A 13272-nucleotide genomic window follows, 5' to 3' on the forward strand; every position below is an offset into this window, starting at 1 on the left:
AAGAAGGCAGATTGTAAGTTTGCAACATCCAAGGCAATAGACATGAAATCCAAATTTTAAACATATATAAAACAAAAGTTGAAAACATCAAAAAATTAGTTATATGACCTTTTCCATCTAAATGACTGAATTTTTGTAACTATCCTGACAATAATATTAATATTTGATAAAAGATTAAAAGTATATTCCATAGTTATACACATTTTTTTCTATGTACATAAATTGTGTGTATGTTATATTATAGTTGATACAAGATAAAATGACAAATTGAAAGCGGCAAGGGACCCAAAGAGAAATAAGGAATTGAAAAATTCACAACTAAGATGAAAAAAACCTAAGGTCACATAATCCCTAATTGTTAATAAGGTTGGTTCATCTTATAAGTTATAACCACTACCATCCCAACAAATATGAGTTATTCACCACCATTCCATTGATGTTACTTTTGTAGTTTTGCTTTGACAATCTTCATTTATCTTTCTGTCTCTCTTGCACGTGAGATGAGACGCCTCAATTTTAGGTGAGTTCTTTAAAGAAATATATTTTTAAAGTAATAAAATAAAAAATTAATCATTATTAAATTTTTTAAAATGTTATTTTTCGTTAACAATTTTTAGTATTTTTTTTATCAGCGATATAAATTTTTGCATATTATTTTAATAATTTATTCTATAAATATATAATAATTAGTTTTTATATACACGTAAGATTTATGTATATATAATTATAACTACTTGCAAATAATTGTTTTGATCCATGCATAAAATCAAAGCTATTAATAAATAATTAATGTTGGGGGTTGAGGTATGTTTGGAGGTCACCAACTTAAATAGGCGTATCTAACATCAAACATCTAAATTTATCAATCCTGGCTAATTCATTAGGAGTTTAGTTAGCCAAAATCAAGGTTAGATTTCAACAAATTAAGTTAAAAAATCTGTCATTATTAAAAGTTAATTACTAAAATAATTATTATATATTTATGTATATTAATATATATTAATTTATATATTCTTAATTAAATAATTAATTACTAAAATAAATAATAATATAATAAAAATATTATAAAATATTAGTCGAGTTAATACTCAATTTCGTCCTTAAAATTTAAAGTTGAATTTAATTTTATCCTTAAATTTTTAATAGACTCAAATTTAGGAGTGTTCATGGATCGATTCTGATCTGCATATCCGTGGTGTTTATCCGAATTCGATACGAAAATTGCGGATATGGATCCGATCCACAAGGTTTTCGGATTGGATCGGATTGCGGATTTTGTGTTGGTATCCGCATATCCGATCGCGTATCTGCAAAAATAAAGAAATAAATAAGTAAATATTTGTTTTATGTTTTATTTCAACTAATAATTATCATATATGTTGTATTATTTTAATTCATTATTTAAGAAAAGTATGTTTAATATTATTTTAAGAGTAGACATATTTAAAAGAATAGAAAAAATGAATTTTATTGATATTTTTTAATAAAAATAAGTTTTTAAAAATATTTTTGTATTTTGCGGATATATTCGATATCCGATCCGCAGCGGATCGGATCGGATCCAACTTTAAAAACTACGGATATTGGATCCGATCTAATCCGATGATTTTAGTGCGGATCGAATCGAAATTTTGACCATATCCAATCCGATCCGATCCACGTTCATCCCTACTCAAATTGGATTTCGAAATTTATAATCGTAATTCACATTAATTCTTGAGTTAATCTCGGTTAAGGATATATTGATTTGATATATTAATCTATTATAATTTAAATTCTTTGCCTACCTTCTATATAATCAAGATTTCTTAGAACTACATAAGTTTAATTGCTGCTTTTAAAGTTACAAAATTTTCAAATTAAACTTGTCCGCTTCATAAAATGTTAGGGAGTCAATTACGCTTTTAAGAGATCTAGAGTTGGTTTGCTAAAACTTTTTGAAGAGATGTTTGTGCTTTTTAGAAGCTCAAGTTTCTGATTTTGTGTTTAGTAAATAAAAAAGACTTGTGCTTGTAGTTTGGGTACTTTCAAAAGCACTTAAAATAGAGTTTTTTAAAATTGATTGTACTTTTCAAAATTTAAAAGTTTAATATAACCTCATATGTTAACTAATTTTTAAATTTAACGCTTATATTTATGTCTATTATAGTATTTTTAAATTTTAAAAACTATTTTATCAAACCAATTAATTTTACTTATATTTATTAAAGGTTTTTGATTTGATTTACCAAATATAAATGCTACAACTTTTAAAAAGTTAACTTTTATAAACTACTTTTGAAAAGTAAAAACTTTATCAAACTAAGTTCTAATAAATTTTAATTATATAAAATCTAGATAAAAAATTTAAATCTTAACAAGTTAACATATAAAATTAATACGCCCTTTATAAAACTAAATAAATTATTATTGTAAATTTAAAAGTTGAATTAAGCCATTTATAATTTTAGAAGTGAATTTAAATTCGACTTAAATTTCAAGCCAAATTGAGTATTAACTCAACATTAGCCATTGTTGAAGTTTCGGCTTTTAATATCTTGCTCTGTTCCACTTTAGATTTCTTGAGAGAATATAATTCCTTTGCTTTCCAAACACCACGTTAATCTAAATCTTCATGGCGCCAATTGTCGGCTATTAATCAAAACTATTTCTTCCTGAAATTTTGGATTATATAAAATTTGAACCCAATCGCTCCATAAACATGCAACGTAAGATTCTGATTCTTCTCCCTAACTAACTGATTTTGGATTTCATTTGTGCGAATAATAACCCCCCAAATCTGAAAGTCTTTCCTTCAAGCCTTCAAGGTGAGGTATTCTATCCCTGAGCACCCAAAAAATTTGATTTTTTTTTTGTTATATATTTTACTTTTCTAATTCCTTCTGCGTTATCTCTGATGGGTTTGAATGATAAATGACATTGTGGGTGTAATTGTTTCAGATGGATGCACCAAATGGATCCCAAGATCCTGAGAAAACCCTTGATTCACAAGTCAAAGCGTTCTTTGATTCTGCTCCACCTCTCCAGAATATGAATGACATCTTTCAGAAATTGAATCACTTCATTCAGCTGAATTCTTTATCTTCAGGCAAGTGATTGTGACAGTGACACTCTTTTGTATCGTATTGTATTGTGTTCTAGACCATTAAAAATTATGCTTTCTTTTATTGGCATTTCTCCTTTTGTGTTTTTTTTATGCTTGCCCTGCATAATGTGTGGTGGAATTTTGTTGTTGTTGTTGTTGCCTTCACAGAAAATGGGATAGGTAGGAGAATTGTTTGTGTGACTTCTGGTGGCACCACTGCTCCATTGGAGCAGCGGTGCGTTCGCTATGTTGACAACTTTAGTTCAGGTCATAGGGGAGCCACATCCACTGAGTATTTGTTCTTGCATTTGCTCTTGTTCTTGTTCTTGTCAATGAAACTTTTTCTTGGATATTTGTTTGGTGATCTCTTGGAGGGGAATGAATACTATGTTGCTATAGTGTAGGTATTTTCTGAAGGCGGGATATGCTGTGATCTTCTTGTACCGGAGGTGAATTTTTCTGTATATCCTTCTTTTACGTTTGTTTTTTGTGTGTTGTTGCTTACTTACCTGTAACTCTTGTTCAGAGGAAGTTTCCAGCCATTCTGTAGATCCCTTCCTGATGATCCCTTACTTGAATGCTTTGAGGCCACCGAAAGATTAAACATTCAAGGTCTTTGGTTTCTGCTTCATCCTCTTCTACTACAATTAAAAAAGGGAAGGAAAAGAATATAAATAAAATGATACCAATAACTCTACTAGCAATGCTTCACATTAGAATTTGCACTTAAAATTGTGATAAACTGAAATGAAAGACTTGATCATGTGGGTCGTTAGTTGTATAAAACAAAGATGTTAAGTTCCTTGTAAGATTTTCTTTTCCCCTCTTCTTCCTCTAGAAGATTCGTAATTTTTATCTTGATTCACTAAAGGCGGACAAGATTCCATCATATACATAATTTCATCATATAATGCAATTTCCTTTGATTTTTAATCTTGTCCTTAGATGAAGACCACTCAAAATGATACTTAATTGTGTAATTTGCAATGATGTTATTTTGCATGCCCACTTCATTTTTTCTTATATTGCTGTTTTGGTGAATATAATGCATTTTGGTGAATGCTGTTATATACTTCAGTCCGTGAGGCTTATTCTAAAGCAGTGAAGACCGCCATCATGGATCATCATGCTGTATGATCTGTAGCTAAGATTTTGTCATTTCATTGTTTTTTTATTTTCCATCTAATTCCATTTTGCTTTGTTAATAAGTATAGCCTTACTACGATATCATATTATTGCAGCCAGTGACTAGTGGTCTCCTGTTAAAGCTTCCTTTCAGCACTATATTTGAGTATCTTCAGGTTAGCTTCACTCCGTCACTGTAATTTCTTTTTATTAATTTTATGTAACAATGCAGCACAATCTGTTACATGGTGTATATAGTTTCTTCCTGTCTTGGTGTTTGGCAGCAATAATTTGTTTATTTTTTATTTTTCATTTCCGTGGGTTCATCAGATGGCTGGAGCAACTTGTTATTTTGCAGCTTAACTTTATGTGCTTAATCATTATATATCTTGGCACAAATTGATCATTGATAAATATGTTTTTTATTTTGTAGATGCTGCAAATCATTTCAAAGCCAATGAAGGATATCGGCCCACGTGCAATGTTCTATCTTGCTGCTGCAGTATCTGACTTTTATGTTCCTTGGAAGGACATGGTATAAAATTGATATGTTGGTTCTTCTTTCCATGAAAGTTTCATGCCTTATTAACTTCAACTATGGCTTGAATGATTTTGTAATATGTTAAGATACAAGAATATTAACCATGTCAATTTCAACATCTGTGCTAGAGTTAGTTATTATTTAGAGAATTAGCATACAGATAACACAGCATAACTTAATTAGTCCTGCTTAGATTGTGAAAACTGAAAAATATGAGCAGAAAAACATTTATTGAATCATCGGAACTATTTAAGGGTGATTTTGAGATTAATGATTACCGTGAAAATTGCTCTGCAAAGCTAGGATCTTGAAATTAAAACACCTCAATTCATAAAATATACTTGACTTGGTAATATCTACTTGCTATATATTTATCCTATGCAGGTAGAACATAAAATTCAGTCTGGATCTCACATCTTGGATGTGAAACTTGTTCAAGTGCCAAAGATGCTATCAGTGCTTAGAAAAGATTGGGCACCCCTTGCTTTTTGTATATCTTTCAAGGTATTGATGGGTTGGATATTTAGTCTTTACAACTTTTTGGAGTAATATTGTAATACTTACCTTTCCTCCCTGGTTAACAGTTAGAGACAGATTCAAACATTCTTCTAAATAAGGCGCGGGGTGCTCTCGAGAAGTACAATATGCATGCTGTTGTTGCGAACGAGCTCTCCACGCGCAAGGAGCAAGTGGTGGTTGTCACCATTGACGACAAGATTACAGTTCAACGAGATAAGAGTAAGGCTGATGATGATGTAAAGAATCCCCTCATTAAGCTTCTTTCTCAGAGACATTCAGCTTACATTGAGGATTCTAAGAGAACGAGGTGATTCACTTTTTGGCTTCTTCTCCATGTTGCAATTCCATGACAACTCAACTCTCGTTGTATGTAATAAAACCATGAAAATGAAAAGGATTACACAATATAGATATATTGAAATTGTGGTTTTAGTAAATGAAGGAAGAGAAAATAGAAATAGTGTTAAAAAGGAGATAGTTTCAATGGGAGAAATAAGTAGTTTAAATTTTAATGTACTGTATCAAGGTTACAAGTTTTCTACTTTTTTTAATATTTAACCATATTGGATTTAGCTTGTTTAAAGTATAGTACATGATACATCTCAATTATTGATGGGAGAAAGAAAAATCAATAATTCATAATTTTTAAAGATAACAATTACCATAACTACATATACATACAGGATTTCCTATCAAAGTAATTAAGTGCTACAATTGGGAAAGAAAAATCTCATTCATCTTTATACTATATATAAGTTACAAAATGCATATATGTACACCTATATTCCGTATAATAATATAATTAAAAATGAATTAGATTTGGGGAGGAAACATTATGGTATTGAATAAAATATTAGCTATTGATAAGTGGGAATTATGTCCCATTTTCATTCATCACTATCTGATTCAAGACCTTCTGCCGCCAAGAGCTGGCTGATAAGTTTATCTTGATCTTGCTCTGCCTTTCTTCTCATCAAATCTCTTTTCTTGAGAACAAGTGTGTGCCTTTTAAGGGTATTGGAGAAATTCTTAGCAGCAGCTGCCTTCTCTCTAGCTAGAATCTTCCTTGCCTCATCAGGATCCATCTAAGATTTTACAAACTATTTCAGTCACATAAAACTAAAGAAAAACATAACCATGTGATACTGTTGCCATTTCAAAACACAAATTCTACTTTAGGGTGAAAAACTACTTCCTTCTATTCAAAATAACTGTTGTTTTGACTTAATTTATGCCCTGTATTCTTTAAAATTCACTCAAACCTGGAAGTGATAAATTTTAAGTATGCCCTAATACCTTTGAACGAGAAAGTTGACGGAAACGTAGATTCAACTCTCGCTGTTGCTGCTCAGCCCAAGCAGCAACTGCCATATCACCACGTTGATCAAAAGCTTTTCGCTTTTTCATTAGCCACTCCATCCATGCCTCAGACGCCTGAAGGAATCAAAACACCACTTCAATTGACATTTGATAATATGAAGAGAAGTAATGTGTTATGAGATTACAAAAAGAAGAAAGGATATGGTCCCGGTTCACAAATCAAACTTAGACACTCCTATGATTCAAAAGATAAAAAAGTAAAGAAATTGATAAGTGCAATCTCCATAGGAAACACAAAATAGTAATATCTGATTAAGTAACTCAATCTGGCACGCTTATACAAAGGGAAGAAATTGATAGCATGTCCTACTTTGCTATAGGATTGTAAGATCGAAGAATAAGGCAGTTTAATATATCAATATGACAACACTTTGTATGTGGAACTGTAACAATCGTAGACATAGTTTTACCCACCAACCTTTGAAGTATAGAAATTAAAAGACAATGCACACATGTTCTAAAAATGTTAAAAGTTAGAAAAACAAAAGTTAAATATATTGAAGTTCCTCTATGAAAGATAAAACTTAACAAGTAATAGAATCAACTGTGAAGGTAGTCAGATGCATAAAAGATATTACCTTCATAGGGTTGACTCGGTTATCCATATCATACCGTCTTCGCTTCTCATCGTCTATAAGCAATTCATAAGCAGCTTGGATCTTAATGAACCTAGCTTCTGCTGTTTCGCCTTCCTCAAGGGATCCTCTACCATCATAGACTGGGGGAATAGTGAAGTAGAGTTACTATATGTATTCAGACATTAAGTTCATCTTAGAAAACAACACAAGCACAGTGGAACCGTACTTCTAGCAAACTACTAGTATCCAAAACAAGATGTAAACGCCACAATGCAAAGTAGCTGCAGATGCTAAGCTTCAAGTTAAATAGACAGATGAACATATTGCTTCTAGATGTGATAAGGTAGGCCATCATAAATCAGTGTTACAAACAACCCTTCAATGAAGCAGTGGCTGGAATTAACATATATAGTTACATACCATCTGGATGATAGAATTTAGCCAATCGTCGATAAGCGCTCTTTATCTGTTCTTCATCAGCATCTCTGTCCAATTCTGTTGTTTCAGCATAGTCAATTGAAGAATCAACTGTCAAAACAAGTATCCATGGGAATTTTTCCATCCCTATTCTCTTCCTACAACAAAGGCTAACATCATTTACACCACTACACAAACAACCATTCACGAATGAAGGTGACAACCCCAAATGCATTGAATTCAATAATAACTAGAAGTTTTCCAAAAAAAAAAAATTCAGTAAAAAGTTTCAACTTTAGCGAAACCCAAATTATAATCGGTAGTCTTTTCAGCTGCAAGACTCTGTTTCGGCTGAAATTTTTTTTCCTTTTCTTCCATTTTCGTTGTTTTCGGGAAAAGGAACAAACTTTAGAGTGAAAAGTTTCAGTATTTTACCAAGGGTTTCATACGGGGATTGTTGTTCGTCCCAATTTGAAGCCTTGGCCAGAGTTCTCCTCTGATTAACGCGAAACCATAGTCCAGTCCTGCTCGAACCCCAGGAATCGATGAGCCAGGAAGAGTATAACGAGAAAGAGGGAAAACGGGAATTGCAATTAGGGTTCCGAAAAGAAGAAGCCCTGGTTTGAAACTGGTGTCTGCAAGTAATGAAAGAAGAGAAGAACAGTGTGTGAGGCCTACACAGGGTTATCAAATTGCTCATAATGTTCCGGTGAAATTTGGAAGCTCTTCCACCTGAAAATCAACGCAACGATGCAACGCAGAAACCAGAACCACCCAAGTGCAAATTTTTTTTTTTCGGGGGAGGGTCGTGGAAGTTTAAGGAAGAGAATACGTGATGGCCCTCAATGACAACGAACCTCTGTTTAATATGTGAATCTTATAGAATCTTTGAATTTTTGCAGTTCTTATTTTCCTTTCCTTCTTTTTGTTAATTATTTTTCTGAAATTTCCCTCAATCTCAATTCTCAGGGGTGCAATTTTTTTAAGTTTAAGAGAGTAAAGATTTTTACGGTTCTTTTTAGATGAATTCCTTAAAAAATAAATTAAAAAAATTAGTTAATTAGTTATACATTGTAACGTTTATTTTTATTATATAATATTTAATTATTTATCAATTTAATTTAATTTTAATTATTGAATTAGATTTTTGTGTTTAAATAAATTTTTAAATAATAAATTTAAAAAATATTTATTTTTATTAATGTGTTAATACTTAATACTAATTGTCTGCATAAAACTGACATAAAATCTTAGAACAAATATTTTTTTCAGATGTGTTAATACTTAATACTGTTTTATATATCAGAGTCCTATTATTTTAATCCAAGATGATTAGGTTCTCAATTTAACATTTTAACAACTATTTCCCTTTAGAAATTTTTTTTTTAATCCTATATTGCTTGCCGTCTTCTCATCATCACCCACCTCTCATCCACCATCCTCTGCAAAAAGATGTGACTGTGATTCTTTTCAAAACAAATTAATTATCTTATGTATTTAATTGCATGCTTTTGTTTTAGAGATTTTACTTACAGTGAGCAATTTTACAAAATCAAAGATACAACTAAGCCTTTTTTTTTTCTTTACCTAAAGATCAATGACATTACCACATGATTCTCAAATTCTAACTTTGGCTCATATTTTATAATCGATAATGTTAGAAAAACAATAAAAAATAAGCTCAAATAATTTAAACTTATCTTATTTAGTATTCATTAATTCTAACAATAATTAATGAATGTTAAAATAAGTTTTGGATGTTTTCACTAATTTATTTTGTTTTTCAAATATTATTATTTTATAATATAGTATTAAAGATGATATGTACAAGCAAACTCTCTAGACCAAGATAATAGATAAGTAGGCATCATGGTACACACTACATAATACGCATAGATATTGTTCTCTTTCATCTATCAGTGTCACTATTTGATTAATCCAAAGACAGTGATAGATTAAAAGATATGGAAAGGACTTGCACAACTTGAGTCATTGCTATGCAATGAAATGAGAAGCATCTAGAGAGGTTGAGATGGACGAGAAGCCCAAAGAGAACTAAGAGAACGAAGTCTTTGCAAGTATTGCCCCAAAGCCAGCAATCCTTGAGCAGCTTGATGTGTTGTTAGGATCCTTGACATGTGTATCAGTGTCTGTTGCCTAAGATGATCTGCCTGTATTCATTATCGACCGGATAAATGTATTAGTGATGGAGGAACCAATCTGTCTCCAGAATAATTATAAAAAATTGTGGACAATAGAGCTCAGTCAGTAGCAACAGAGGAGATAGATTGATGCACTGCATAACTAGTCTATCTTCTCTGTTGCTATTGACTGAACTCGCTCTATTGTCCACAAGAATTTCTAAAAAATAAAAATTTATTGAGAACTAAAGTGTCCGATCTGAAGACTAATTCAGGTATTTGATGTTGTGTTACCTGGTTAAGGAAGCCTTCAAGTCCCTCAATTTTCTCAATGGAATCAGCCATCTGAAACCCAAAGTTTCCTGCTACCAATGGATCAACTGCAATGTTGTGGACAAGACTCTGCTGGAGTTTATCCAGTCCTTGTGAGAGAGCATCTTCGGCTTGTTGCGACGATAGCCGGAGTCTGCTAATGCTAGCAGTTTGTTGTTCAGTTAAAGGTTCAAGCTGTGGCACAATGATCTGCAAGAAAATAAAAAAGATTGCTAGTTAATTGAGGTTGTCCACAATTAACAATTTAATTTTTTTGTTATTACCAAAATTCATATTGATATTCTGTTTGTTCTAAGGAAGCAAGATTTTTGATGCAAATGAGTTACAATGTTATATGAATCAGATTACACTTAGAAGCTGCGAAGGGCGAGATCCTCCGATCCAAAGGAAAAGGCGCTCCGCGGATGATTTCCAGACACCACTGATTAGGTAGAATATATCAGCCTTTGCAGCATCTGATTTCATCTTGAAAAGATTTGAGTAATGATTCAACAGAGTTTGAACAAGTTGATTGAGTTGTTCATCAGGTGCTTGAGTTTGGAATGCATTTCTGAGTTCTTCATTCAGTTTGTGTTGCTCTTCAATCCAATTTCCATATTCAATTTCAAACAAAACAATCCCTGCTTCACATATATACAAGGACCACCACTTAATAGAAGAATTTATTGTAAGGAAGGTTAAAAAAAACTATTGGTATAAGAATTCACAAACCTGAGTTTAATGATCCAGAAGATCCCATATAACTAGCATCCAATGGATTGTTTCCAATATACATACTCTGCAAGGAATCCTTTTAGTTATATATGATTAAGGAGCATAAATCATTGATATGGTTTTTGAGTTTAGCATTATCACCTGCTTTTTAGCTTTAACAATCTCCTCCTCCAATTGCATGAGCTTCAAACGGCTTGTTTCTAATTGTTGAACATAAGCCTATCAAGAACAGAATTACAAATCAGAACACAAAAACATTGGCTACCTTCTTTGTAAGTCCAATTTCGCTACCTTTTTTCGATTCATGATCAAGATACATTGCAAATGTTTTAAGAGTAACACTCTCATGAAATTTCATTACCTTACTAACATCTTTATTGGTAGCCTCTTGATTTTGTCTAGATTGTTCCCTCAATTCATGTGGAACATATTCAGGCTGTAGAAATCAAATTCAAAAGTTGGTTACAAATTACAATCTAGATTAGAAGATAATAATAAAGCTGATAGAAAAAACTCATGCTCTCTAATTAATCAACCTTGTTATCCATGGCCATGGTGCTTGTGCTCATCAACAACATTGGAGAAGTGATTGAATTTATGAGGCCACCATCAACCTTAAAGTTGTCACCCCACATGCTAACTTGTGGGAATGTCTCAAATATATCCATTGATTTTCTTCTATTTCCTGCAAAAAAGGGTTGTTTCTAAACAAGAAAAAAGGTGCATCATTATTAATTTGACACACAATAATAATTAACAAACATGCAATGTTCTCTTCATTTCATTCTCATATGAATATTCCAAGCATGACATGCATGCTAGTTAGCACTTCCCAGAATGTAGAATAATACATACTATTAAGGATTGAATCACTATTGAAGGATGCAGAGTCTATACAGAGAATAAGGTCTCAAGAAACACTGAAATAACATGTTTTGGTTCTTCTGATTTTCTCATATTCCTTCCATTTTCAATAAATACATCATCATATCAATTCATGTGAGTTTTCTGCAAAAACTTGCTATAACACACACACACACACACACACACACACAAAATAACTAACTAAACAATATAGTACATTAAAAATGGTTAGAATTTCAAATTTAACTAATAAGTAGTGCTACATAGTAAAATAGTAAATACAGTTTAGGAACACATATATAGCTAGTGACATATGACATACCTATTTGCAGCTAGCTAGGAAAACCAGATGCCAAAAAACCTTGCCTTACTGCAGAACATGTATATAACTCCTCTATCATTAGTATCATTATATATTTATTCCTAGAAACTTTGGAGAAGGAGATTATATATATATGAACAAAGAAACCTTATCCTGTATGTTTTTGGAAAAAGAAAAAAAGGCTTTAGCTATTGCTAAATAATTAAATAAATTGTTTAACCAAAGTAATGTATAGTGTTACAAACCTGACACCTCAACTTTGTTAAATAATAATAATAAATGAATAATATCAATATATAATATGGTATAGTTGAGCATGAAAACTATTTAAGTAGTGTTATTAGATATATTCGACCAAAGTTGTTGTCTCTTCAACTCTATAATATGGTTTCTCATAATAACGACATGGATCACACACACACACAAATGCTTTTTCATAAAAGAGGAGATAAAGATTTCTTAAAGTGGCCAGTTTTCAACTTTCTTTTTTTCTTTTTTCCCCATCACCTAATATGCATCAATAACAGTGTGTGAGTTCAACTTTAATCAATAATTTCTTTATTTCCCCCTTATTTTGACTTTCAACTGTAGTGATCTCTCAAATTATTATCAAACTCTATGCGTTTTATATGATTTTTGGATTTTTCTAACGAACGATAGCACCACTTTTTATTTAATCTATCTGCTACCAAAAGGCCATGCATGTATAGATAACTAGCCCCATTAGAGAAATTTTAAATTATTTGTGATACTTTGGTCTTCATGTATCTCTTAATGTTAAAAGTGTTTGTTTTAATCAACTCTTGTTGTAAAATTCGGTTACTTTAACATTCATTTTATATCATATGTTATCAAGGGAAATTGAAATATAAACATTACAATAATGCTCGTACAAATTTAGTAATGCTCTGATAGCTAATTTGGTTTGGTCGAGTAATTAATTTATTCTTACGTTGAAGCGATTTAAATCTTATCTTAATCTATTAATTAACTGTTAAATAGAATTCAAATTCATAGTAGATTAATTGTAATAATATAGTAAAAACTTACATTTTGTATCATAAAAAAAATTCATTAATAAAATATTTGTATATAGTATAATACAAATATCAAAAATGATATTCGTATACTAAAATACATGTTTAGTTATTTTCAATGTATATTTATATTTTAATATATATTTTATACTAATAATTAACTTTGATAGCTGATTTTAGTGTACACGTAATATAGTTGTGTAAATATTTATGATC

General features: G+C 31.2%; 3 protein-coding genes and 1 long non-coding RNA gene across 5 annotated transcripts; 1 reads left to right on the forward strand and 3 right to left on the reverse strand.

The window, feature by feature from the left end:
• The first annotated feature begins 2522 nt into the window (after positions 1-2522).
• LOC107460811 (phosphopantothenate--cysteine ligase 2) lies at positions 2523-5850 on the forward strand. Of its 2 annotated transcripts, none has more exons than XM_016079219.3 (10): positions 2523-2812; positions 2941-3088; positions 3254-3377; positions 3490-3534; positions 3612-3697; positions 4164-4216; positions 4327-4386; positions 4644-4745; positions 5136-5255; positions 5336-5850. In XM_016079219.3, the coding sequence occupies exons 2-10, from the start codon at positions 2941-2943 to the stop codon at positions 5579-5581; spliced, it is 984 nt and encodes a 327-aa protein (XP_015934705.1). In that variant the 5' UTR covers positions 2523-2812; the 3' UTR covers positions 5582-5850. The 2 variants fall into 2 exon arrangements, with proteins under 2 accessions (XP_015934705.1, XP_015934703.1); XM_016079217.3 differs by having other exon boundaries at positions 2523-2807.
• Positions 5851-5984: 134 nt separating this feature from the next.
• On the reverse strand, positions 5985-8513 carry LOC107460812 (uncharacterized). The gene is made up of 5 exons (XM_016079222.3): positions 8081-8513; positions 7649-7723; positions 7229-7368; positions 6567-6704; positions 5985-6355 (listed from the first exon to the last, which is right to left on the reverse strand). The coding sequence occupies exons 1-5, from the start codon at positions 8343-8345 to the stop codon at positions 6158-6160; spliced, it is 816 nt and encodes a 271-aa protein (XP_015934708.1). The 5' UTR covers positions 8346-8513; the 3' UTR covers positions 5985-6157.
• Positions 8514-9453: 940 nt separating this feature from the next.
• LOC107460853 (transcription factor TGA3) lies at positions 9454-11072 on the reverse strand. The gene is made up of 5 exons (XM_016079270.3): positions 10975-11072; positions 10831-10897; positions 10468-10739; positions 10081-10308; positions 9454-9816 (listed from the first exon to the last, which is right to left on the reverse strand). The coding sequence occupies exons 1-5, from the start codon at positions 11011-11013 to the stop codon at positions 9664-9666; spliced, it is 759 nt and encodes a 252-aa protein (XP_015934756.3). The 5' UTR covers positions 11014-11072; the 3' UTR covers positions 9454-9663.
• Positions 11073-11186: 114 nt separating this feature from the next.
• On the reverse strand, positions 11187-12138 carry LOC127741169 (uncharacterized). The gene is made up of 3 exons (XR_008002141.1): positions 12020-12138; positions 11370-11537; positions 11187-11269 (listed from the first exon to the last, which is right to left on the reverse strand). It is a non-coding gene; the product is annotated as an uncharacterized LOC127741169 (long non-coding RNA).
• Positions 12139-13272: the final 1134 nt, after the last annotated feature.

Source organism: Arachis duranensis, chromosome 8 (assembly GCF_000817695.3).
Source record: "Arachis duranensis cultivar V14167 chromosome 8, aradu.V14167.gnm2.J7QH, whole genome shotgun sequence".
NCBI classification, from domain to species: Eukaryota; Viridiplantae; Streptophyta; class Magnoliopsida; order Fabales; family Fabaceae; genus Arachis; species Arachis duranensis.

Coding starts and splice junctions, on each gene's coding strand:
- LOC107460811 (XM_016079219.3), top strand. CDS start 2,941: ATGGATGCACCAAATGGATCCCAAGATCCTGAGAAAACCCTTGATTCA. Junction 3,378..3,489: donor AGGGGAGCCACATCCACTGA/GTATTTGTTCTT, acceptor GCTATAGTGTAG/GTATTTTCTGAAGGCGGGAT. Junction 4,746..5,135: donor ATGTTCCTTGGAAGGACATG/GTATAAAATTGA, acceptor TATCCTATGCAG/GTAGAACATAAAATTCAGTC.
- LOC107460812 (XM_016079222.3), bottom strand. CDS start 8,345: ATGAGCAATTTGATAACCCTGTGTAGGCCTCACACACTGTTCTTCTCT. Junction 7,724..8,080: donor ATCCCCGTATGAAACCCTTG/GTAAAATACTGA, acceptor CTGAAACAACAG/AATTGGACAGAGATGCTGAT. Junction 6,356..6,566: donor GTCAACTTTCTCGTTCAAAG/GTATTAGGGCAT, acceptor GTAAAATCTTAG/ATGGATCCTGATGAGGCAAG.
- LOC107460853 (XM_016079270.3), bottom strand. CDS start 11,013: ATGCAATTGGAGGAGGAGATTGTTAAAGCTAAAAAGCAG. Junction 10,898..10,974: donor TTGTTAAAGCTAAAAAGCAG/GTGATAATGCTA, acceptor GATTCCTTGCAG/AGTATGTATATTGGAAACAA. Junction 10,309..10,467: donor GCCCTTCGCAGCTTCTAAGT/GTAATCTGATTC, acceptor ATTTTCTTGCAG/ATCATTGTGCCACAGCTTGA.